Here is a 27,343-nt window from a genome sequence, read left to right on the forward strand (position 1 = left end):
GTAAGTTCTCTGACTTTCAAATTTAACTTAGAAAAGGGGAATATTATTCCTGTAAAAAATATTACCAAGTGCATAAACTCTCTGATGAACCCTATATACAAGTATGAACACTTATGAGTACACAATGTAAATACAAGTATGTATACATTTGAATGTATTTACTGGGCCAGAGAATGCATTAAAATGGGCTGTCATTGTGTTACTTACATTCTGGATTATCAAAGAACAGTAACATATACAGCAAGCACTATCAGTTACCAGTCTTTATAATCTGTTATAATTTACAACACAACCTGGTTGCTCAGTGCATGTGAATTTGAAAAAATTTCAAAGTATTCTGAAAACAGTTTTTACTAAATTTATAACCACTAATATGATTACAGGTCAATTTTAGAATCACTTATTTTGAGTTCAGATGGTTTAGCAAACTAGCTAGCACACTAGAATCTTTACTACGCTCCCATAAATTGCTTTCAAAATAACTGTTCAATCAGTTCAGACTTTGAAAATACAAAATATATCTGTCATGCTGCATGGTACTTAAGTAATGTCTGACATTGACTGTTCATCTGTTTTGTTTGCCTATGTTTTTTTAATATGCTGTTACAGTATGTTATGAAATCAAGACAATATCAGAATCTAAAAAGAGACATCAGGAAAAATTAGTACTGTACTGACTAAAAGTTAACAAAAGACCAGTTAGACGTGATTCTCATTCTCATTATCCTTGAAATAACAACTATCTTCAGCATTATTGTTCCTTATTTATTTGGTGAAATGGTATTCTTTATAATGCACATTGCGATATTTTTTTAAAAAATACTTACTTATGCTTTTCATCTTTTTTTTTTCTACTACCACTATGTGTGTTCTGCAACATAGTGCTATATGCTGATGAACTGTATTCTTTTAAATATGTATCCTGAGCATTCTGGGATGTTTAGCTTACAAATAAGACATTACTTATCAAAACATCCAGAGAGCTTAGTGCTGGTCAGGTTCTTTTGCTTTTCTTTAGTTTTATGAAAGTGAAACTAGTGCAAAACCTTGTCTCACCTTCTGCAAACACCAGAGTCTCACCAACACCTACAAAATCCAAGTTTGGGGTAGCAGTTCCACCAACCACATGCCATTCCACTGTCACCTGTCCCAGGCTGCCTTCTGTCCTGTGTATCATTAGCTGCACATTGGTCTGAGGACGCTCTTCTACTTCAATATACAGTCCCTTCTCTGTCGCATTGGGACTTAGGCTGTAGATCTTAAATACTCCAAACGCATCCCCATTCATCATTATGACAACTGTTGAAGTATTTGGCTGTCCTATAGTCGGCTGATTTTTTAAGCTGGCTGAGATGTTCATTAGTTCAGCTTTCAAAAGGGATATAATGAATGTCTCATCCAACTCTGGCAGACTGTCGGGGAGTATGGTAACTGTGAGATTTGCAAACTCTTCCCCTTCCTGCATTATGGCCCACTGTCTTGTAACAGATTCATAATCGCTACCAGCGATGGCTTGTGTGCTGAAAAGAGCGGATGCAGTGGTTACATTTTTCTTGTAGGTCCAGAATCCTGAAGCGTTAGTTAATGGGCTGATCTCTGATGTCAGCCAAAGGCAGACAGGAATCTCAGAGGCACTGGAAAATGTAAAGGCTGAACACACTTGTTCTTTTAGGCACTGAGTGGCACAGGCATACAGTGGGTCACTCGCTGCTGACACATTCACTCTGGTCTTGGATGGTTGGTCAGGAATTCCTTTTACAGGAGACTCGTAACATGACAGGATATCCTGACCTTGCTCAATGGCAAGAGCTACAACGTCAGTCTCAGAAGTGCTGTAAAATATCTGCAGCTGACCAAACTTTCCCCCACTAAAAGACATTAAAATAAAAAAAGTAATGTTAGTTGATTAAGTATGTCTAGCATAGTTTATGTTTCTGGGTTAAGAATAAAAAAGAATAAAATCAATCAGCCCTTTCTGAATTGCTGAAAAGTTCCAAATTGCTATTTAAAGTGGATTCTCTTGAAGCTAGTACCAGAATAACTGAGGTGTCATTTTTTGTGGCTAGCAAGTCTGCTTATTTATAGCTTGGGTAGCAGTCTGTTAAAAATGCATGTTTGCAAACATTTGTTTCTAGGAATTAACTTAAGTCTTCTTAGGGCTGGCAAGAAATAAAAAGCCTGTGCTACCCAGTCTTGTCACCTTTCCTCTTAGGTGTCCTCAAGATATCATATCACAAGCATAAAACCTGTTTTCCTTTTCTTGTTTCTTTCCATCCCACAAGGACTGACCCATTTTTTCCTCTAGTACAAATTACAGGAGCAGGCTGTTGTGCAGCTTTAAAGCTCTGACAATTAAATAGGCAAAATTAAACTTCAAGTACATCGTGTACAATTGGTTTACATTACAGATTATAATGTATGTTATATATAAGTGGTTTATGTGCATTTCTAATAAGCAGACATTAGGTTCAAAACCAATGCATATGAAATAAAAATGTGTTGAGCTGGCAGACCAAGAAATTGACGCAAATGCTTATACAAACGAAGCATGACAATTGAAATTATAGCCAAGACAGAAAAGAAGAAAAAATAATAGCTATAAATAAAGCAAACATACAAACCTTCGCCTGACTGTTATATTTGCAAGCAAATTTCTTTCTAGTGGCTCCTGAATTCGATATAAGGATTGATGAAAGAAGACTGTGCCATAAGGATTATCATTGGCAGGTATTATAATATTTGCCACGCCATCTAACCCAATAGCACCACCATTGGAGGCCTGAGTTAATTCTACATGGACAATCTCAAAAAAGAAAAAAAAAAAAAAGAAAAAGAAATAATGCAGCTAAACAATTGTTGGTATTTCTAAAAATAAGCACAAGCAAAGTAAAATCTGAACTTCTTGCACCTTCCTGCCAGAACATGCCTTGGTTTCCTTTGCACACATTTCTATGACAAGTTAGAAGTCTAATATGTAACTGAACTTACTTCTTCTATTTCTGGAACATCATCAGCCAGGATTTCCAACACCAACATCTGAATGGCTTCCCCAGGGGCAAAAGTAATATTACCCGTGACAACCTGCAAGTCAGCATCAGCAGGATGTCCATTAATGGTGGCAACCCACTGAACAGTAACGTTACCAAGAGTCCCGGCATTGCGGATTATTGGCAGATTTATGGTTACTGATCCAAATTCAGGCTCCTCCACAGTGAATTCAGTAATCTGAAAAACTAAGTACAGCACAGACAGATGTATTTCATTAACAATGAAACTGAAAGTAAATATATAAACTCCTGAAGCATGTAGATATATTTCACTAGATTGCATCTATTTGCACAGGTAAATCACTTTTAATCAGGTTAAACTTAAAAGCAAACTTCCAGTATTAATATTTTCATCTACAGAGGAAATTAACATTAAAATTGTGCCCTCATCCAAAAAGTTTATTCCAACGTACCCATTATTCAGGGCTAAACATGAGCAGTTTCTAACCTCTTAGAAGATATTTTTGTAATTATTCCCCACAAGGAAACTCTTTAGCAGCTTCCATGCCACTTACTGAAGAAATAAATCAATATATTCTATATAAACTTGTTTCAAATAAAAGTTTTCCTTGTATTAAACATCTAGTTGTTAAGAATTAAGTAAATTAATTACCCATCTGGACATACTTAGTTTTGACATTTTTTCTTTCTTTCCTCTACCACCTTCTATTAACAAAATGGAACAAGAGCAATGAAGTAGGGTACTGAAGGGAGAAAAGTAAGAAAAAGAAAAGGCAGGAAAAAATTCACCAAAAAAACCAAACAGAAAACCAAAAGGATAGATCTCTGAAATACCATTACTTTTTGAAATCACCAAAACCATTTTCAAAACCTGTGTTACAAAACTAGTTTTGGAAAGTATACACAATTCATTTTATTGATAATAAAAATCAGAAGAAAAACTAAACCACGTGACAGAAAATAAGAGGATATATTTTAATTTCTCTTTATATTTTTCAACTTCCCCAGATTTTTAATTCTGCTTTGGATGATCACCTAGTAAAACAAAAGGAACAAAGATTTAAGCAACAGATATCAGAACACAGATTTTGGCTTAAACCTATTACAGAAATGCAGCACTTAGAATAGTTTTTTTTTTAAAAAAGTAAACTAAAATCCATTTATCTCTATTGGAAGATTCCAATATCTTCTTATATCAATGACTAAATAATACTTTTTTATATATTAAAGCACCATTACTCCTTAATTACACAGTTTAATTTAGTTTATCTTATCTTTGCCTTTACTGTCTTCATCCAGGCTTCCTCTTTGTCTTCTGAAAGTTTTTGTTGAGTCGCTCAGTAACAGCTCACCCACAAAACTGCTGTAAAAATGTTCACAGAAGAGAGAAAATATGCGAAAAAATCATTTACCGAAGGATCCAAATGGGTCATCAGAAGCCTCAATAGTTATGATTGCCTTAGTCAAAGATCCAAGCAAGGCTCCTCCTGTTGTTTGGTTCAGCAGCTGAACATAAAATGACTCCTCAACTTCAGGATGGATATCATTAATTATATAAATTGGCACAGCTTTACTTGTTTCTCCTTCTAGTAAGACAACATCTGATGAGGCCACACTGTAGTCCTCACCTAGATTTATAGATGAAAAAAACAAAATAATAAAAAACAGAGTATTAATGCATTATAGTTCAGTGTTTTGACCATCATTAGTAATACTTCTCTCTTTTCTTACACATGCATTCCTCCATGTTTTTATGGTTTTCTTCCTTTATCTTCAGACTTAGACAACACAGTCCTTTTCATTTCCCATTGCCTTTGAGATATCTGGATGGATTAAAATAAAACTCTGCTTGGTCAAAACAGAGTTTGCACTGTTAGACCAAGAAGAAGTCACAAAAGGCCCATTATTTTCTTCCAAGTGTAACAAGGTCACATTACCATGATGTTTTTGTCTTTGATTTCTAATTGCCCTCTGGCTTTCCAAGAGATAGAAGTGAACAGAAGTACCTTTGTCAAAGTAGATTTTACTAAAGGGCACACTCTATGTGTGGACCTCACTTTAGACAAAATTGTCTCTAAGACTGTCTAGATGAACAACTGTGATACACTAGATAATGGCTCCACTTCAGATACTATTTGAAAGCATACTCTGACATCAATTTAGCTATACACTTATTTTAAAAAGTCTTACATAAAAAGGAAACTTTAAAAGGTACATGCTTCTCAGAAACCTAAAAAGGTACATGCCCATTCGATTTTGAACATAGCTGAAATACAGTGGGTTTGATTTATAATGATTTTTTAGTTTTGATTTTTAGTATTTGATTTTTTAGTTTTGACCCTGCACAAGTTGTAAGTTTGCTCCTTTCTTTACATACCTTCTTTATAGGTACAGCTGGAGAAAGAACTTAACCTCCCATTTTCAGACATTCAAGTCTTCTTGGGTGTTGATTGGGTTTTGCCTGTTTGTTTTACAGCTGAGTCCCCAGTTCCCTTCTAATAACCTCTAATAACCTCGCCCAAACAATGCATGGCAGGGTTAAGTATGTACACTGGACTAAACAGTAGTTAGATATACTACATTATATTTTATTTTTATTTCTTTTCTTTTTTTGAAGATGTGGTGAGCCACTAGGGAAACAAACACCACAATTCCTTCACTCATTTCTCCTGCAAGTTTCTCCAGTAATGATGTTTCAGAGCTTTCTAGAAGCTGATGCATGAATTTTTCCCATGGGCTTGGATTCCTGTTTGCTAAGCAGAGTCACTAAAGGTCTCACTACATTATTTTTTTTTCACTTATTATACAACAGTGTATTCAATACATACTTGTTTGCTTTGAATACCCAAAGAATACAGTATGCTCTTTGCACTTTAACACAGACGGCATAGTTCTGCTATTCTGATTTCTTACCAGCTGTTGCAGTTATTGGCACAGCTTTAAATTTCACTGAGACATCTGCAAATATTCCCCCAGTTCTGGTCACGTTAATGATTGGTCCAACATAATTTTCAGCAACTCGCACAGCTGAAGCAGAAAGCTGAAGTGTTCCAAAAGCATCATCGTTGGCATTGATAATTACATGAGCTATTGTCTCACCCACTAATCCAAGTCGAGGAGAATTTACAACTGAAACATAAAGAAAACTTAGTGAGGGGGTGCATGAGATGCTTGCTATCTATGGATGTAGAGTTAGACACAGAAGTGAGTTCAGTGGTTAGTCGCCATTAGCTTTCAGCAAAATTGGGGTTCTTTTAGAACTGGACAAAGTATAATGACAAACTGCAACAACATACTTTTGGTGTTTGAATGCTGTTATGGCATAAAAATAACGATTTTTAGTAACTGACTATTCTACCCTGCTCTGGATCATACAAGCCATAATTTATTTTAAGGGGTGAGGTACTGTGAAGTAATTTTTAATTAATTTTATTTATTTAATTATATAAATATAAATTATTTATAAGCTTTATTTATTATGAATTTTTGTTTATTTATTTGTCCATAAGGCCAGTAGTAAGATCAATACAGTTCAGGAGAATTTCATACTTTAATTTGCTATAATGAAATATAAATAAGATTTCAATCTCCCAGCAGAATTATATTTTAAGTTTCCCTTGATATCAAGATAAATCTGGGGCATGGTAGCAATTAGACATGCCAAGAAGCTTTGAAGCACAAATCAGGCTGTAATGACCAGAATTTATCTGAATGAGGGACAAAGCAGGCATCCTCTACACTAAAAAAGCAACATGTGGCTGTAATTCTACACCAATTTGTTTTTAAAGGACTTCTTTGGCTTTCAATAAGCAAAAATAGCATAGTTATTTCCTAATAGCGAACTTTACAGAAACAGCAGGTATTAGTGCACAAAACCAACATTTATCTATTTGGCCTGAAAGACCTTGGACAAGGCAATGAAAAAGTGATAAAGAAATGCTCATCCATCCTTTACAAAATACTGCACTGGAGGAAATGTATGCCAACAGCACACAAGGCACGTAACTCAGAGATTTCTTAAACATACAGACTGGCTGCGGTTAAAAAGTTTAACTTGTTGCACTTTTTCCTATTAGATGTAACACTAGCCTTCATATTTAAATTGTAAATTTTACATACGTAAGATAACTTACTTGGTCGATCCTGTACTTTCTCAATCAATACAATACTGCTTAGTTCCACAAAAACAGACTCTGACCTCTCAGGATCATCATCATCCAAAATAGGCAAAGATATTGTGGCCTGACTTTCATTGGCGGTGAAGATCACATGACCTGTAATGGGTATATAATCTTTTCCCTCTGTTGCTCTAACAACATCAGGTGGAAGAAAGGGTGACTTCTCATCATCACCAATAGTTCTGTATGTTACTATTACTGTACCAAGGAGACCACCATGCCTGATTATTGTCAGGGAGATATTTTTTCTTTCTTCCTCAACTTTTACGGGCCGGTTTCGCTCAGAAAAGATGAAGACTCCATATGGATCATCATTAGCTAAGATAGTTAAAGTTGCATTAGTATGATTTCCGAGGCGGCCATTGGAGACATTGATGATCATAACTGAAAACATCTTATCTAATTCAGGAACTTCATCAGGAGAAACCTGTACTGTAATATTTGCTGTCACTTGGCCAACATCAAACGTTACATTCCCATCTGTAGAGATCAGGTCTTTGTTAGGATCACAGACTATGATCCAGTGCAGCGTCACTTGTGACAAGGCCCCATGCGTTCTCACAACCTAAGTGAAAAATACAAAAAACCTGCATATTTTTGTTCTCTGAGAAAGAAAAACATAAAGGTATGAGATGGAATTGAGCAAAGACATTGACATGATGGGTTAAAATAAATTTGTGTTTTAAAAAAAAGTGTAAACTTTACTATCTCAGCTTTGCTGTCTTTGTTGTATCATCTTTTAAGATAGCAGTACCTCAAATGTAAACAAGTAGAAGTAATTTTAAATCTGTGGATGTTAACATTACATCGTTTTAGCTTCAACCGGAAACATCTGGAAACTCAGTATGAAATGGCAAAACAGATGTGCAAGACAGAAGTTTGTTATAAAGACTTACGGCAAAAACATCACACAACACCCAGTAAAAAACAGAGACAGAAGAGGACTGCACAGCAGTATGAGACTCAGAGCTTTCTAACCTGCAGCGCAATATTGCTATCTCCATCTTCAGGCTCAGTTCCATTTACTGAGAGTGACTCAGTACTGAACTCAAACACACCATGAGCATCATCAGAAGCCTCAATAGTCACGAGGATGTGGGATGCAATTCCCAAGCTAGCTGTTAAGTGGAAGTTCCAAAAAGGGTTATTTTTTCTAGCATCTTTTCTTCAAAGACATAGGTTACAAAAAATACACAGGAGATGACCGGAGTATCTGTGTTGTTTTGTTTTTGTTTTTTTGAAATGCATGATCGCTATCCACATGGATAAGGAACTGGCTTTGACTAATGCAGTCCTCGCAGTCCTTCTATGGAACTATGCAACAAATATATAAATATAACAAATACGAATATTTTAAAGGAGGAACAGAAATTAAATTCAGGTTTAATGAATGAAAATGGAGCAGAACTTAGGATGGTGGGGAGTTATATGGTAAACCACAGTAAACAGATAGACCAGATGAATGCAGGTCCCATTCTAACATAAGCTGGAGTGAAAAACAGAGACACTCTGGTAAATCCTACTACTAAAAATACTGTGTTGGGTGAGATAACTTGCCACTTAGAAAGGGAAAGAACCTGGCACAGAATATGATTTCTGGAAACAAGGAAAAGGGGAAAAGCACTTAAAAAATCCCCAGGGAAGTTCCAAAAATTGACTAAACCACAGACTTACTCTCAGATTCAAACTGAAATCCTTTCCATTTAAAAATAAAATCGAAAATCAGGCTGTCACAGGGAAATAAATTATTCCATTTGGATAATGGGTGCTCAAGGAACATTTTCAGGTCTGTAGGGTTTAATCTGAAGTCCTACGACATCAGGGTTTTCCCTCAGTTCTGATGTTTCAAATGTTTTCTGCATCTAGTATTTTTTAAATTTTCTCAGTATTAAATTATCTTTGTTTTCTGTACGTTATGACATAAATACAAACTCAAAGAGAAGAAATGAAAAACAATCAATACATTCCTTTAAAAAAAAAAACTAATAGCTTATTTTTCTTTAAGAGTATATTTGACATGCAGTGAATCAAAGTAAAATAAAGCATGTATCAAAGCACAAAATCATGAAATTTTTTAATTACCTTAAATTTAAAAAGTGTCTTTGCTTTTTTCTCTCCAGGAAATGTGACCACTTTCAAACAGAACTAATTTTGTAAACTGTACTTCTGGAATTACTATATTGTGCTTTGCAACAATGTAACTTTGATGGTATAGAAGCCGCTATTTTCTGTGTTACACTAAACACTGACTGCTATTGAAATTATGCTTAAATTAAAATGGAAAATAATGTTTTGACAGAACTTTATGATATATCTAAATTAATCACCTGTGACTGCAAGTAAAGTAATATTATGACAAGTTGTGTCAGTATATTAATTTAGGAAGGACATTATAGTTAGCAGTAAAAAATAGGATTAATCAAAAATGCTTACCATGTTGATGGACAGTTGCAAGGAAGAAATCCATGTTCCCATCACCACTACCACTGTCATCATATCTAAAGAGCTCAGCAACTTTAAGATGACAGACATACAGATATATACACATATATACATTTATAAATAGAGAGAAAGCAGAAAGTAATTTAAACATTTCTGGACAACACAAAAAGAGAGGGAAGTATTCTAGGAAGGCATCAATTTTGGATATGAAGTATACAGAATTTCTGATAAAAGCCAGAAAAAATATTGTGTATGCCACCTCTTATTCAATTTATGACATTGGAAATAGCAATGGGAGGTCAGAAGGAAAGAAAACACATGCATCTCTGTTTTCTCCTTTCTTTCTTTCCCTCTTTGTCTCCCCTATTTGTATTCCCCCCTTCTCACTCCTAAATGAGGTCTGTCATGGAGAAATTGGAAATGTGAATTAAAAACAAAAAACAAAACCAAAACCCCAGAAACCAAAAAACAACCCAGAGGCTAAAATCCCCAAAACTCTCCTATTCCAATATTTTTTCACGAAGTGATAACATGTCAGAAAGCTGGAAAAATCTGCAGAAAGCTTAATTAATGGAGATTTTACCCTAAATTTTGTGCTTGTAATGGTGTTGGAAAGGCCAAAAAGAGGGTTTGTGTTAAGAAGGTATCTGCCTAGCGAATTACTAAAGTTAGCTGTAACATGGTTTTGGGGGGGTTAGGGAGGTGGGGAAGTGAAAAGTTTGCTTAACAAAACAACTATTCAACCAAAAAGTCCACATGAATGAAAGGTCTGAAGTTTTTATCACAAGAATCACTATGATACACCATAGTGCCATGTGTTGCACTACAGATATTCAAAGTAATATGATACAACTTCCCAGAAGGCATCACACTTGCATTTCTGGATTGTTTAAAAAAAATGTCAGCTAAAAAGTCACTTTATGGCTGCCAACGTTTCTAATTACATTTTTCCCTTCAACCAGCTTTACGATTTCCCTTAAAAATTTGCTCCAATGGAAACAAATGCTGCAAGGGCTGAGTGGTGTTCTGTGGCAGGAGGACCAATGCTTGCCATCCCTTGTGAGACGAAATCTCACATGAGGATTTGCACTGAGTGTTTTTCTTGTTCTTCCACAAACCTACCAGCTACCTCTCCAGCTTGGGTAAACCCCCTAGGCCTCTCAACACACACAGTCCCCTACTTCTCTAATCCAGCTAAGTTATGAGCCAGTATATCACAATCCCTCTGATTTCACTGAAGTGGCAGATAAAAAAAAAAAAAAAAAAACAACACTTCGGCTGTTTAGCTTTAAATATTTTATAAATACTGATAATTAAAAAAAAATAAAAATAATATATTTTTTACATCATTTCTATTCTCATTAGCAACCATGAAATTATGTATTGTGAAAAGCAGCAATTGCCTTTAAATGACCTAACACAAGACAATAATACACTTTCTTTGGGATCTGGTGTTTTCCAGCAATGATTAACAAAATATCTGGAGGACACACCTTTCCTAAGAGAAATTACAGCTGCCTGAGGAATGTGTGGGTGTTTGTCTTTAGAAATAACAAGGAAATAGTACACCTAAGAAAGGTAAGATTTTAATGGATGAGTAGAGATCATGAAAATACAACCAATGGATTGATGAATGTGCCTTACCTCCTCCCTCTGGGTTCAACAGCTCCACTTTAAAAGTTTTTTCTAATTCAGGAATAGAATTGTCAGTGATGTTAACAGTAATGTACTTGTATCTTTCTCCTGGCTGAAATTCCAGCGTGCCCACAACAGCCTGAAATATGAAAGGTCTTTATGTTTTTGTTCAAGTCTAATGTTTTCACCCATATAAAAAAGAAATAGAACCTGATTTTGTTTGCCTTTGTCAAAACATTCACTTTTCTTCACTTAAGCTGTTAAAAAATCTGCCACGCCTTTTCTATGAGAACAAAGCATTTAAATTCACAGAATTATGAGCATCTGCATTCATCTACATTTTTCTGCACAAATATCAGTTAGACAAGCAAACACAGATACGTGCAGGTTATTTTGCTGAACATGTACAAATCCTGACATGTACAAGCATAATCCTAACCTGTACATGCACCTGAATGTTCATATAAAGTCTGGTACACTCAGTAACAATAGCACATATCCCTTCTTGCTGCAATGCCAATTCTCTTAAGAAAAAAAATTCAAAACCAGAGTTTTTTCCTAGGAAATACAACAGGCTGTACAGAAAGGATGTAAAACTCACAGATATTTATTTTTAAAGTGAGTATTTGTCCTGGTTTCAGCTGCAACAGAGTTAATCTTCCTAGTAGTTGGCACAGTGCTGTGTTTTGGATCTAGTATGACAATAAAGGTGATAAAACACTGGTGTTCTTAGTTGTAGCTAGGTAATGTTTATAATAAGTCAGGGACTTTTCAGTTTCCCATGCCCTGACAGCAAGAGGGCTGGAAGGGCACAAGAAGTTGGGGAGGGACACAGCCAGGACAGCCAACCCAAGCTGGCCACAGGGATATCCCATACCATAGAACATCCTGCTCAGCATATAAACTGGCAGCAGTTGGCTGGCGGTGGCAAGATCACTGCTGGGGAAGTAGCTGGGCATTGCTCAGTGGGTGGTGAGCAACTGTATTGCGCATAATTTGGGGGTTTGGGGTTTTTTTTTGGTTTATTTTTCCTTGACTTTTGTTTCTGCTTTTTTTCTTATCTTCCTTTCCATTTCAATCAGTAGTAGTAGTAGTAGTAGTAGTAGTATATTTTACTTTATTTTGGGTATTAAACTGTTCTTGTCTCAACCCATGCCGTTTACCTTTTTTTTTTCCCCAGTTCTCCCCATCCCACCAGGGGAGTTGGGGAGTGAGTGAGCAGCTGCATGGTACTTAGTTGCTGGCTGGGGTTAAACCACACCAGTATTACACATTGATTTATTACATTATCATATAAACCAAACTGTATCTGTAAAAAGAATCATAGCTGGGCTAAAATACTCAAACTGAAGGCTATCTCCAGGACAAATAACTAAATTCTAAAATATGTATGCATCTTGGCAATGGTCATACCTGATAATCTTTAGGACTGAAAGCTGTAAGCGGCACTGTTCTGTACTCCACCAGAACTGTTCCAAGAAGGCCTTGTGCACGAACTACCAGTAATCTGATGTGTCCAGCTTCTTCTTTAATAGTAATATGGGGCACAGCAGAGGCTGGCAGAATCATTTCATCACCCGGCTGAGGGGGTGGCCCCACTGAGAATTGTAGCAGACCTGGCAGACAAGAGGTACTATTTACATTGCTTCTCACACCAAATTTAAATCAAGATAATACACTGAAACCAAATTATATATAATACTTATATTTAACATTTCTGAAATTAAACCCCAATTATTGATATGCCCTTAGGGCTCAATTGTGCTGTTTCCAGGGATATGCTGAGTACCTTCCCTTCTCTCACTGATATCCATATCAGTCTTGATACAGCCACATCACAGTACTGAATTTAGCTCTTCCCAAAAGAGCCTCATTGTGTCATAGTATTGGGTACTCTCTGCACTGGGAATTCTCATCTGAGAAAAACTTACACAGGGTTTACTGCATGCAACCTTTATGTACTCTCAGAAGGGAATCATCGCCTGTTTGATGCCTTTTCATAACATTCTCTAGTGTCAGTAACTAGCTTTCAATCTTGTATAAAAATTATTAACTAATTTCAAGTTAGATAAAGTGGAATACTTGGCATTGCTTCCTCAACTATCTAGGCTAAGCAAAGCTTTTATCTGTTGAGCTAGAACTATATAATTATCTGCAACAAGACTGTGTCATCTCCATCATTGTTACCATATGGGTGGTCACTGGCTTTGATGCTGATATCAGTAGTTTCCTTTTCTGGATCTATACTTGCTCCACTGGTAGGAGTTGAACCTACTTTTCCATCTCCAGACACTGCAGAGACTAATGTCACACGGAAATATTCATTTAGCTCCGGAATGTCATCATCAATAACATGCAAATTTAAGACCTAGAGAAGGACCAAATCATGGAAAAATCAAACCGTGTCACATACGTCATTTATGAGCTTAACAACTCTGCTTAACTCATCAAACTCTTTGCTTAGTCAGCCAGCTGTACCTGCCATGTAGTTCTGAAAGTAATGTAGACGACATTTCTGCTTTCCATGTAATTTAACCTAACTTCTAGGATAATATTTTATGTTTAGAATTTGAAATCCAGAAATAACTTTACCAAGCTGGCAGAGAAGGAAGGCTTATTTTCTTAAGTGCTTCAGATTACATAAACACATAACCAAGCAAGCAATTATTTATCTACCTTGCCATAAGCACAGTTTAAATTGCGTATATTGGAAATGAGGTATCTGATAGATTTCAAAATCCTAAAGAAATTGTGCTTCTGAAGAGATAATTACAGTGGTTAATCCAATTTAAAGAGCAAGTAAAACAAGTTTTTTATGTCACCTGATGCTTGAGATTGCAGATCATGCTATTGATTAACATAACCTGCTCTGCACAGGCTACATATTCGCCTCAGGCGATTCCAACTTTCTATATGTTCTGATATGATTAGACAAGCATACAGATGAAAAGGTTTAAGTAGCTGACCGTAATTAGAGGCATGGAACTGAGTAGCTTACAAACATCAATGGGAAGTCTCTTAGGATATCTCACCTGATGAGCACCTGCTCACAATCTGTTTCTTAGGGCCATGCCCATTAATTCCACCATATGCAGACAATAAACTGGACGACATAGCAGTGGAGTAAGAGGGTACAACAGCCCTCTCCTGCCACTAGATAGAATAAGGCAGGCCTCATACATGCTGCCAGACTCAAACAGCTTTGAAAAATTTTCTTTATATGACCTTATGCAATGCAGTAGGATGATTCAATGGAAAATTAAAGCTGAATGAACAGTGACAAGAACAAACTATTTTCAGATCCCACAAGCTTTTGCCAGGATCTCATCATTTACATTGTTTAACTGGGACCAAAGGTCTCGTGGAGCCACTGGGATCTTTTCAGATGTTGTCAGTGGGTTTCAGTCATCCGTACTGACTTCAGCAGAGTGACAGAAGTGAAACCAAAGGCAGCATTTTCTACTACTATTCACCCTTCCTATTTCACGAACACTAATAGAAAGCACACATCAACTTTCTACAGTATTGTGGTCCCACACCTCTTCAAACAAATGTGGAATTCCTGTGCTGTGGGACAGGATTGAATTCACAGATTAAGCAAAAGGGACAGAACGTGACCAACAGCCGTTGCAAGACACTTGATTACAACAGTGAAATGTACCGCTGTCTATTTAATTGGTGAGGAGATAAATCTAAGTTCTAAAAGTCATACCAAAACCTGATCATTTTCCAATTTCAAAAGTAGCTGGATCCATTATTTCAGCCCACGACTATCTACACTGCAAGTATCCATACAGATATACATAAATTTAATATATACATATATGTAAACATATCTCATCTATTATGTGCATTCAAACACACATGCATCTATGGTGACCACTGAACTGTGATACACACAGACCTGTAAGCATCTATCATTATCGCTTGTTAGTTGTCAGGGATGCAAAACCCCCTGCGAAATACAACAAAAGCCATGTGAAGTAAGCACTCTCTAGTATGAAAACCAGTCAAGCATCCTCAGAAGGTGTTTTCCAGCAGGTTTGCAAAGGGCAGGATGAATAGTTAATAGGAAGGTAGGGTTTACCTCTGATCTCTGCCAAGGAAGGAATGTGATAGTGCCACTGCTGTTAGAAAAATCGGTAACAGGGTAACTAATGCCAGTGGAATCAACCTGTGAGATAATGTAATTTATATACACATAGTCCAGGGCTCCCCTTGTACGCTCCACAACACACGATACAGTGGAACCCTCATCAGCAATCTGGAAGAAAGCAAGAAATTGAAATATTTGTTATTGTAAATCAAAGCAATAAATGCAAAACATGGAATTCCCTAATGCCAGTGAAATGTCCAGGTAAAAAACTGCTGTCACATTACTTCTGGCACTTACAGAGTGGTAGAAAAGCTGAACTTGATGGCAGTCAGAACAGTATTAGTGGAATTTGCAACAGCTTCTAGTATCTCCCTGAGGACTACAGAGGTACGTCAATAACTATACCCCGTGGTTTGTTTTGGACACAATCTCTCACCCCAAACTACATGTCAAAGACAGAATCAATATGCTTGAAATGTATGTGTCAAAAGCAAATGAAACTATTGTTTTATATTATTGTCAATTATTTCAATTTTCATTGCAATAATTAAAAGAAACATTTGGATTCCCCCTTTTCCCAACTAGAAACACTATGGGGAAAAAAACAGATTATGTTAAAATTAAACTATATGATCATCATTCAGGAAAAACTTAAAAAATTTTTCTGTGCTACAGTCCTCTTCACCATTCTGTCTTCACAGAGAACATGACTTCAGCAGCAACAATTTCACGTATTCGCAACAAAGCTGGTATAGATACTACCTATATATTTTAGAAATTTATAACCATAGAACTAAAATAGAAAATTATTTTATCTGAAAATTGCCAGAAAGGCTAAAGCTACCCTAAGCATCAGAGAAATTTCAGAGCTGCTGTATAACACAGTGCCGATACTGCATGTGCCTTCAGCTGCCCAGTAGACAGATAAGCACATAAAGCAATTAAACTATAGATAAAACAATGCTGTGTATCTGCATCATCACTGAGTGCTTTAATACTTCCCTGGTGAAATGGACGTAAGATAAGTGCAAAATAATTAACATGACATATAAATTTTTAATTTTGCTTCATGGTTGGTTGATGATCTGTGGCACCACAGTATTATCAGTGGCATTTGAAACTGAAGGAATCTATTATCACAGCATATGGTAGGCACATAAAAAGGAAACTGAACCAAATCGAAACCCAGTATTATTCAGGCAAGATTGCTACTTTCAAACACAACATAACCACCTCAGTTAGAAAAAAAGGTAATTAAAAGGTCATAAGAGTTCCCAAACTGGAAAGGATCCTGAAATTTATTTTCCAAAATAATCCAATAGCAATAGAAACATGTATCAATCATGTCTTTCTCCTTTATAATTAATTGAAGAAGTAAAAAGGAATTATGTTTATTTCAATCATCCCCCCAAAAAAACCAGCAAGTTTATATATTGCACAAAGCATGGCTACCACCAAAGAACAATTTGAAGTTTAAAAAAACCGCAACTCACAGCCAGTATGAACCAAATTCACACCAAATATAAGCAATTTATACCTTATAACTTATAACAGCAGATTATTGTGGAAAAATACATCACACCTTGTCATTGCATGACCTGTAGCAAAATTCTTCCAAACACATCATTATAACACAGAAAAACAAAATAAAAATCTTTCTTTTTTAAAGGAAAAAGGAAAAAATAGTCCTTTCTCTAAAAAATAAAATTAAATCTTACAATCTAATTGATAACCCAGTCTCAGATCTGACAGAAATAAAGGAAAAAACATCTAGAAAAATGTAAGCCTTAGTCTTCAGTTTGTGCAATAAAATCAATTTTCTTAACAAATTAATGGGGGGGGGGGGGGATTTTTAAAAATGATATTGCAAATACCAGTGAGACTGAGGCTGCATTAACAGAGCTTACACTTTTCCAAATTCTAGAACTTCGCTTAACTAAAAAAACTAACAATGTGAAATCAAGGCCCTGTGCAGGTCAATTGACCCTGCCATTAATTTTTCTATGTCCAAAAATTCACCTGTAATTTGCTCTATGAACACCTTACCTCGGGAATACATGTTCCAGTGAAGCCAAATAAACCATTAGCATTATCACTTTTCTGTATTCTTAATCTCGCCGTGGTATTTTCTTGTGAAATCCGAGCTCCACCACAGACAGAAATGAGCTTTAGGATGAATAATTCCTCTCCTTCTTCCTCTTTGTCATCCTTTGCAGACACAATAAATGATTTATTGGTCTCTCCTTGCCGATACTCCAAATACCCAGAAACAGGGTGGACATCACTCTTCGCAGGAGTTGCATGGAGTTCATAGATCTCTGCTCGTGTCAATTTACGCTCATAAAGTCTTACATCCTGCATGAGCCCTGTGTACCTACAGCTGCCATTGATTCCTGCTCCAATTCTCACTATTCCTGGACCTGAGAAGGAAATTATAATTTTCCTCACGTTATTGTATTTCTATAAAGTAATAAAACTGCAGCTGAATACCTGTAATTGTTAAAAATCAATGGTAAACTGTTTATTATCCCTGTATTAGGAATCATATCAATCTTGAAATGCAAAATCAGCAGGTTCCTCGAGCCTCATCACAGTGTTACAGGTAGATCATCACAGGTTGAACGATTCCATCCTAGACTGTTCATGTTTCTCATCCTACTAGTTCTACCAGCACATTGTCACTATTCCTTATTTTAATGAGGTTTGGTAATGTCTCTCATGTTTCCATTAGAGATTTGCAGAGAGCAACTGCAACCCCTCTCACCTTTTGTTTTGCTAAACAGACCCCATTTTGTCTCTCTCTGCTAGGACAATAGATCCATTCTGATGATACTCATCATCACGGCATTAGCCCTTCTGGACATGCTTTTCCGCTAATGCACTGGGAATGTGCGCTTCAGAAATGTACACCAAAATCCACATGCTTTTTACGACAACATTAATATTTCTCTGTCTCCAAGCAATTATCCTAACTCAGCAAATCATGGGATAACAGCTGCCATTGTTGTGCTAAAACATATAGCTATCTCTTCTTTCTAGCTGTTTTCTGGTTTTGGAAGAAACCATGCTCTTGAATGTACTGGCATACGTATGACCCTGACTATCAGTTCTGAGATGAGGAACCACAGCAGCTGATAATGGTCCCAGGACACAAGGCGGAGGATGGTGAGAAAAACTGTGCCACTATGCTCACCACTGTGTAGTATCCAATATTAAATGGAGAGAGATTAAATCCTTACCTAATACTTGTAGTATCTCCAGATGGAGCATATGCCATCTCCACTACTATATAAAATTTACAGTGACTCAGATATAACCTTCTAACAATCAAAGCATTACTGAATTTCACACGTCTTTCTTTTAGAAACCAAGGTAAAAAAAATCTTTCTAAACTACAGTACTGAAAATCTGATGGAAATTATTAGTTGCAGAGGCACTACTTTGTTAGAGAGGGAAAACTTATTTCTCAGACTCCAACCACCGGAAACGTAAAGGCAGAAGTAAAATACTATACTATACAATTAATGAATCTATTCTCGCTATGTTTGTGTACATATATCCATGTGGATGCATATGCATTTGATGCCACTGTATGTTTTGTTAATTCTCCATCTTTGGTTATAGAAAAGGAAATTGTATTCAAGAATTTTATAATCATTTACTGTTTATCCCCACCAAAGAAAACATGTGAAACTGAAGTCAAGAGGAAGAAAGGGAAAAGGAAGGAGGTGATCTCCAAGGAAAAAAATGCACATGGAAGAGTGGGAAACTGCAAAAGAAAGAGTAAATATAAATGTATCCCGACCACACAATATCCTTTAAAAAAGGAATTGTTCTGATACTTTGCTCACTGCTGTGGTAGTTCAGAACGAATGTCCGTAATGGTTACCTATGGCTACAATCACATCTGGGACTAACCAGTCAGATAAACTGAAACAGACGTGCTAATGTTTTTTTGAACATTATTAAACCAGGCACAGTTGGGGCATAAATTAGGCATAATTTTCATATACCATGTAAATACATACTTAGAGTAAATCTAAACCTTCAAAAATTGTATTCCTTACAAGATACTGGCTTAGTTGTAATAAAACGCACAACTAGAAACAAAACCATTGCATTTCAGAAGCTGAAATTAAGAAAGTTCTTTCTCAGCTACAGTGCAGTCAATCTTACAGGAATTACTAATTGCAAAATTATATAACTATGTGTACATGGTGAGCATGCGTATATAAATGTAATCATAAATTACTTGTTTTCAAATTATTGCAATCCAAGCTCTGTTACAGCTCTGAATTGTTTCGAACTTCCCCAGCTCTAATCTCCATATGCTTTTTGAAAATCCTCAGCATTTTCTATCAATTCTTTCCAATTAACTCATCAGATATAATCATTTTACCATCTTGCATACCACTGTGTAGGAGCTAGACTCTTCTATGCATTGCTGAACTTTACATATGGAGAAAAATAATTGACTATTGCCTCACCATCAGCAATTGCTTCTCCTTTAAGACTCTTCATTCCTCCAAGAACTGCAATTCCATCCATGTAAAATTCAATTATACTTTCATCCAGAGTAATCAGAAGGTGAAGCCAAGTATTTTCATCCAGGTATTTCAGAACTGTTGCTTTAGCCATATATGTTGTATTGGATCCTAATGCTGTATAATGAAGCACTGCAGAAACATGAGAATAATTTCTCTGGATTTTCACACCATAATATAAGGTCCCATTATCATCACCCTTTTCAACTATACAGCCATCAGTACTGACATTAGGAATTAACCACGCTGAAAATGTAAAATTGGTTACTGCAGTATTTCCATTGTATGGGTGTTCTGGACCAATAACCCCAAACGCATCTTCTTTTCCACTGAAATACAAAGCATCTGTCCCACTGTGACGGCGCCTCATGTGGGGCTGAGATTGTACAGAACTTGGAAATGATCCCAGCAACAAAAAGTCTACCATTGATGGCAGTCCATCTTCGAACGTACTAGATAGTATTTCCCAACCTAAACGGACAACACCAAAGGTGCCTTGTTGTCTCCAGATGGTAAAGTCTGTAATATAGGAAAGATCATCTTCAGAAAGAACATCTTCCACTATCTCTCTGTCCTGGCTCTCTGGGTCTATAACAAAGACTCCAAAAGGGTCATCATTGAATGGGATCATCACGGTTACAGCAAGGCTTGTTTCAGACAACTGACCACCAGGACCAGGAGACCCACCTATATAATGGAAGTTAGAGTAAAAGTTTATAGTCAGTTTCAAACACAGTCTGAAAAAAGCTACTAAGTACTTACAGCTTTTTTAATAACATGTGTTTCTAAAAAGGCTTAAATCTTCTTTAAAGATCCTCTGAACTCTTAGAAAATGCTCTGATTTAATAACATAATTTAACTGTATTGTTTTTAAAACACTAGTGACAATTTTCATAGAAAACAAAGCAGTATGTTACTTTTCAACTGCAAACTAAAACAGATTTTCAGCTAAAACAAGATTAGCTTGAGCTTTCTGAATTAGTAAATGGGATAGGTTACCTCTGATTCATTTGACAAACATGAGGCCAAATTCAGTTCTCGTATTACTCCAAGATTTACACTAATATGGAATGACAAAATTTGGCACAATTGCCTCTGAAACAGAAGCAGAGATACCTTGCAAAATCAGTAACCAGCTGTGCATTAAAACTGCTGACAAGTCCTGCCATTAGTCATCTATTTCTGCACAGTAACAGTCCAGGATACAAAGATCATGATATGAACGCAGAGCCTCCATGTTCAAAGTGTGCAGTGATCTACCTATTATAAACAGGAAATCTTCTGTACATGCATATGGATTTCACTTATAGGAAAGGTCACTGCATGTTTTCTGTTGTATTGGGCACAGAGGACCATAAATAGTACTGAGGTGAAATGAGTCCAGAAGATTTGGAGCTCTGCTCAGTAGCAGACTTGTAGCAGTTGTAATTTAAGTCATATGAAGTGATAACTGTATTTTACCTCCTCTAGAAAAAAGCAAACAAACCAACCAGCCTCCATTATGGTAGACAACATGCACAGCCTTTAATAGCTTTATTTTGTCTTCAACTACACGAAGATCTACATCTCTGAAATCACCAAGAGGCATCCTTTTTAAAGGTCAGATCACCCAAATGTGTACAACAGCAATTCAGGAACTGAATATGAACTGCATTTGTATACCTAAATTAACATTAAATGAAAAATAAAACCTAAAACCTTACCAGAAATGTATAGGATATCAAGACACGATTCAAGGCAAAGCTTTTTCCAGGGTTGGTTTCTTTTTGATTGATTAAACATAATTCTTTTCTACCAGATATGAAGGGAATGGTGATATGGAAGACAATACCTGAAGCATTCACCAACTTCAGAATGTAAAATTCATTGAATTCAGGAATTCTATCCGAAACCGCATGGAGTGTTATTGGCTTTGATCCTTCACCATCTGTGAACCACACAGTCCCGTAAGTTTCATAGAACTCTTCTCCTGGCCTCAGCGCAGAGTCATTATCAAACAGCTGCCAGGTCAATGAGACATTGCCAAATTGTCCTCTATGTCTCAAAACCCTGTTCAGTGATACAGAAACAGTCAATGTCCTGACAGGTATGCATCAGCATTCATTAGCAAGGGAAAACACAGTTACACTTACCTTCCTTACTGTGAAAAATAATATACAATGTTGTAAATAACCATGAACAATAAATGCACCATGAACAATAATACAACCCCCTTTGAAGGCTTGTGATTTCACAGTATAACTCTGCTCCCAGGTATACCACAGGTACCTTAGGAAAAAAGTAACCAATGAAGGTCCATGCAAAATAGTGCCGTTAAGCTAAACATCAGTTTGTCTTGCACTTCTATTATATAAAAAATATATTCATAAATATGAACATATAATAGTTCAGCAAGTTCTTATTAAAAATGTATATACCTGGCCACCCTTAGACAAGAAAGAGAATCATTACATTTAACCACAAATGTTTCTCCTTTTAACTATTAAGCTTCCTTAAACGCTTTCCTGCACTGGTATTAAATTTAGGTTATGTTTTGTGTCCTTTAGAAATCTGTCATTATTTCAGATTAAGAATGTAGTAAATAAAAACAAGATTACATTTTTTGTATAGCTATCTGGTAACATAAGTTCATCAATTTTCAAAAAGCATTATAAATATGAACTGAAGCATACAGCGCCTTTATCAACAAAGTGTGCTTTACATACAAAAGGCGTGCTTCTGTTTGCACGGTAAAATAAAATGCTGTACAAAGGGATTACAATAGGATGAAAAATTCATTCAGCAAAACTAGTCTAGGCACACCAACATCATTATGTTGTTTCTGCTTCCAAAGGTTTCTTCTTTTTGCCATGAACCAGGGCACGCTACCCCAGCTGTGTAGCACTGTTGCAGTAACTCCAGTTACTTCCTCTAAAGCTCAGTACCCTCATAGCTGTTCTCAGTGTTTAGTTCATATGCTACCCTGACCCTTTTGTTACGTACAACATGGTAGCCAAAGCACTGAGGATACAGAAGAGACAGCTCCCTAGTAATTAGATTTCATAAGTGAGGACTGAGCAAGGTCCTTAAATGTGGGTGATCTTGGTATTACACAATTCCATAAAGCACCTGTATATAAACATGTTTAATTCATCCAAATCACCATTCTTCACACCATAAATTCAAATGTATCCTGCAAATAAAATTAAAAAGGCCCAATAAAACCTCAAAGAGTAGCATAACAGAAGCAAACACACAATATTTTTAGTATCTGCTTTTCTCAGGAATTTTCATTTTTTAGCTGTGTAACACAAGCATAAAGACCTAATTCACAGTCATAGGCACCTGCTTCAAGGCCTTAAAAGAAGCAAAAAAAAAATCAAATAAAAAGACATAAAAGATAATTAAACAAATGTGAAAAGATCCTCTTCCCCAACTGTTTACACTAGGACATTTATTGTGACCTAACTTCTCTTTATATCCTGTCTAGAGGTTTCTTAATGAAAAACCAGTATTTTTGCCAAATTATAATCCTAACCTGATGTTACAGAACATAACAAGACAAATTCATTTCCTAACCCTTCCCATTCCTGAATATATCCCAGTGGATGGATGGAAAACATTTTCAGCAACCAGACTAGGGAAGAGTATTTTCAGTCTAGAAGACAGTCACATCTGGACTTTAAGTATAGACTTCCACCTGTAATTAACAGATAGAAGAAAAACAACTAACAGAAATACAGTAATATAGGTTGGTTGTAGGGGAAGGCTTCAAAGTAGGGTGCAAAAAGAAATTAACAACCACACAGCCGTATTTAGCTGTATTTTGAAAAGTGTTTTTACTTCTCTGTTACTCTAAGTTATATTCTGCTCAATCATCTAGATTCTTATGTCTACTGAGAAATAACAAAACATCAATGTATAGTCTTATTTATTTAATTTTAACACGAAATTCTGTATAAATTTTAATATGCACAGTCTACTTGACAATATAAGAGTTGATGTCTTCAATATGTTTACAATTAATTCCAAATTTGGCAAAGCTGTTTTTCTTTAATACATTTTTATCAATGCAAATTTGTATGGAATTAGATCAAAGCACATACATGAGTACAAAACAAGTGCAAAAGTATTATTTAAAAGTTACCTACAGAAAATTGTTACTTTTGCCTTCTTCCACTGCCTTCTGTAAAGGTTCCAAGGAGAAAATTCCATTAGGATCATCATTTGCTTCAATAATAACTGTAGCCACTCCAGCCTTGAAGACAACAGTATCCCCTAAAAGAGAGGATGATTCATTTTTTCAAAACAGGAATCAGAAATGGTGGTAACTCTAAAACTGAAAATGTTTTCTTCTCACACCTTTTATCCAAAGTAATGAATTACATAAAAATCAGTGAAAACCAGTATTTGACATAATTGGTAACAGGCAAATCAAAGCAAAAATTCTTAAGTAGCATCTCATGCAAAGAGCAAGACCTAAGATTTTCAGGAAGAAATATATGTGACATGACCAGAGAAGATGTGATTGTGATCAGAAAGGATTGTATGATCATGTTTGATTGATTGGTAAAGTCAAAAGAAAAATATATATATTCTGAGATCCCGGCTCTCCTTTAGCTCTAGAATAGAAATACTGCACTTAAACTAAACAGAAACTAAGAATAAGAGTTTATTCATACCCATATCACAGCCTATCTGAAAGGAAAAAATCTAAGATACCTGTGAAGTCAAAGTGGAAGCTAGCAGGATTTCTGCATGTATGTTAGCACTGTAGGGACATACTAACACCCTTCTTATGTTCGCAGATGTACATTACGTATCCACCTCCATCCCATTTTTCACCCTCTTTAAGAGCATTAGACTAGCTTTTGTTCCAAAAGTAAACAATGTTTTTATCACTTTTTCATAGATCTCTAGCTGTATTTTCTCTGAGTTAAAACAGTCCAACATAATTTTCAAAAGTGAGGTAACAATCAAGGCCAGTATATGCAACAGTTCATGGAATTAAAATAAGTATCTTTGTATTCAGACATGTGTATAGAAATATTCTGTATTCTTAGTGATTCTAGAGAGGTTGCACAATAAGATGATCCTCCTCTTAGAGGCAAAGAAAGTCCGCAGGTAGCCATTCTTGTAGCACTAGTGTGCCAGGAGGAAAGCCACCCTATAACAGAGTGATAAGAGCAAATACCAGTAGATCCTCAAGAGAGTAGGAAGAGATCACTGAAAATTTAATAATGGAAAAGAATGTCTTTGTCCAAACATCTCCATATGGTTGATGTCTGTAAGAGACTTGGGTACCAGAGTGAATGCTAGCTGAGACCTCAGGAAACACGTAAGCTACCTTATACTCAATCAATTGCTAAAAAATGCCCTATAATTCTCTGACTGCCTGTTACCAATGTCAAGGGCAGATGCAGTTCAAGATCAAGGAAGTCTTGTGAGCAATTCATAGACCAGCCACATGGTGCCCACTTTCATGTGACCTGAAGTACTCTCTTAGTCTCACTGACTGTGAAGACTAGTTCATTAAAGACTGTAATGAGCTAAGACACTTAGTATGCATGTCTAAATGAAGAAATCTAATTTTTTGTTTCCTCATCTTGAATAGAATCCCTGGTAGGTATTTTTTTTTAAAAAAAAGGTGATGCTATTTCTAAGATAATAAACCCATTTTTTACTAGTGGTACATTGGGTCTTTTTTAAGACACTCTATTTCTGTAGATTAAACCTTGTAAAACTATAATGTCAGACTGAAAAAAAAATGTATGCATATGTTGCAGTACTACAAAAATGAAAACATACCAATTTACATGGTTGCCCTCTAAAATGAGGCAGTTCTCTGTTTTTACAAAAAACAGGCAGCTGTGTATGGCACCGGAGCACGGCAAAAAATCTAAAAGAATCCCTCTTTCCCTAAAAATGTTGCAGTACTAACATTCTTTAGCTTTGTGTTTCTGTAGTCAAGTCAAAACGCCCTCTAATCTCAATCATTTCCATTTGAAAAGAGACTTTCACTCCAGTTGTTTTGGTTGTTTTTGCAGGAAAGGTTTCAGCTATATCATTTGATTTGTGTTTCCAATTAAACAATTCAAAACGAAAATCCACATACACTGTATACAGTAATTTTATAGAAATGTTGAAGCAAACCTTATTCATACTTGGCATTTATAGATTGCTTTATGATAAGACCAAGGTGGTAAAAAATTGCAGAAAAAAATAAGAAAAGAGTTATTAAACATCCATAAAATCATTACTTTTACCTGTAGAGTTCAAAAGGAAGATATAAAATGTTTCATCTGTTTCAGGGGTATCATCATCATTAATATACACAGATAAGTTCTGTTTTCTTTCTCCAACATCAAACAAAATGAAACTGCTCTTTCCACTGGGAACGAAGTCTCCCTCTTCAGCTGTTGCATCTCCATTAACAGTAATATACTGGACAGCAACAGCAACATCAGCCGATCCATTCCTCAGTACTGTAAAATTTGCAACACTTCCTTCTTTAACGCTCACTGACAGAGGTTCTGTAAATACACAAGCAACAAATCTACCTGAGTTCAAGCCTGAGCTCCTCACATGTGGACTATTTTCTTAACCCTACCCAAGAGGATCCTTCTCCTCAGTGAGATAGAAGGTGTACGTGGTAAAGGCATGGAAATACTTCTGTGTACAAAAGAATATTGTTGTACTTAGCCATCTAACCAATCTCAACAAGCATGAACAAAGAGAATAATGAAATAAAATAAGAGAAGGTTCTGAAGGAAATAAATAGAAATTCAACACAACAATAACATGAACATTTTATACTAGCTCCATTGGTTTTAGGTTTTCTTGATGATCTGGTCTGTGAATAAAATCTGTTTGTGATAGTATACATATTCTACATTTAGAAACAGTAACACCCAACCTGCAAAATAAATGGGATCATCATTCCTTGTAATCTGTAAAATTGCACTGGTTATATTGCCCAGCCTAGCTCCACCAGTAGCATTGAATAAACTGATGATGAATACTTCCATCTCTTCAGGTATCTGAAAGAGAAAGTATTACAAAATTAATTTCTGGCACACAAAACAGTGAAGATATTACAATGAACAGTTGAGGGGATTAACAAAGCAGAGATTTCTGAGCATTGTTTTTTATTTATTGATCCTTAAATGTGTTGAGGCAGGTAACAAATGACAGTTCACTTACACAGAAATCATCATCAGTCAAAAATCCTTGTAAATACGTCCCCTTATCTTTGCTGTTGTACAGATGATCCAAAAGTTATCTTGCAACTTCCTGCTTCTGATACATGTAATTAATTTTTACAGTTTTATTTATTATTAATTGTTCTCATTCTTTCTTATATTGATTCAATTATATCAGCATTTTAAAAAAAGGTAAGATTCCTGCTATCAAAAAAAGGGGGTTAATCAAATTAACTTTTCTATAATTTAACCACATTGA

At 35.9% G+C, this 27,343-nt stretch overlaps 1 protein-coding gene across 6 annotated transcripts in view; it reads right to left on the reverse strand.

Annotated features, from left to right (window-relative positions):
- The window catches only part of ADGRV1 (adhesion G protein-coupled receptor V1), a 299,412-nt gene that overhangs the window by 216,796 nt on the left and 55,273 nt on the right, over window positions 1–27,343 (reverse strand). For all 6 annotated transcript variants that reach the window (XM_080371326.1, XM_080371327.1, XM_080371328.1 and 3 more), the window contains 18 exons: window positions 26,799–26,922; window positions 26,149–26,415; window positions 24,034–24,160; window positions 21,735–21,952; window positions 19,847–20,590; window positions 17,406–17,779; window positions 15,351–15,527; window positions 13,451–13,631; window positions 12,677–12,879; window positions 11,273–11,402; window positions 9,620–9,700; window positions 8,165–8,304; window positions 7,142–7,751; window positions 5,922–6,137; window positions 4,421–4,636; window positions 2,989–3,233; window positions 2,622–2,803; window positions 1,057–1,868 (listed from right to left, as the gene is read on the reverse strand). In XM_080371326.1, the coding sequence (XP_080227452.1) occupies window positions 1,057–1,868; window positions 2,622–2,803; window positions 2,989–3,233; window positions 4,421–4,636; window positions 5,922–6,137; window positions 7,142–7,751; window positions 8,165–8,304; window positions 9,620–9,700; window positions 11,273–11,402; window positions 12,677–12,879; window positions 13,451–13,631; window positions 15,351–15,527; window positions 17,406–17,779; window positions 19,847–20,590; window positions 21,735–21,952; window positions 24,034–24,160; window positions 26,149–26,415; window positions 26,799–26,922 (5,047 nt within the window). The remainder of the gene's footprint in view (window positions 1–1,056; window positions 1,869–2,621; window positions 2,804–2,988; window positions 3,234–4,420; window positions 4,637–5,921; window positions 6,138–7,141; window positions 7,752–8,164; window positions 8,305–9,619; window positions 9,701–11,272; window positions 11,403–12,676; window positions 12,880–13,450; window positions 13,632–15,350; window positions 15,528–17,405; window positions 17,780–19,846; window positions 20,591–21,734; window positions 21,953–24,033; window positions 24,161–26,148; window positions 26,416–26,798; window positions 26,923–27,343) is intronic.

This window comes from Falco punctatus (assembly GCF_963210335.1).
Source record: "Falco punctatus genome assembly, chromosome: Z".
Taxonomy (NCBI): Eukaryota; Metazoa; Chordata; class Aves; order Falconiformes; family Falconidae; genus Falco; species Falco punctatus.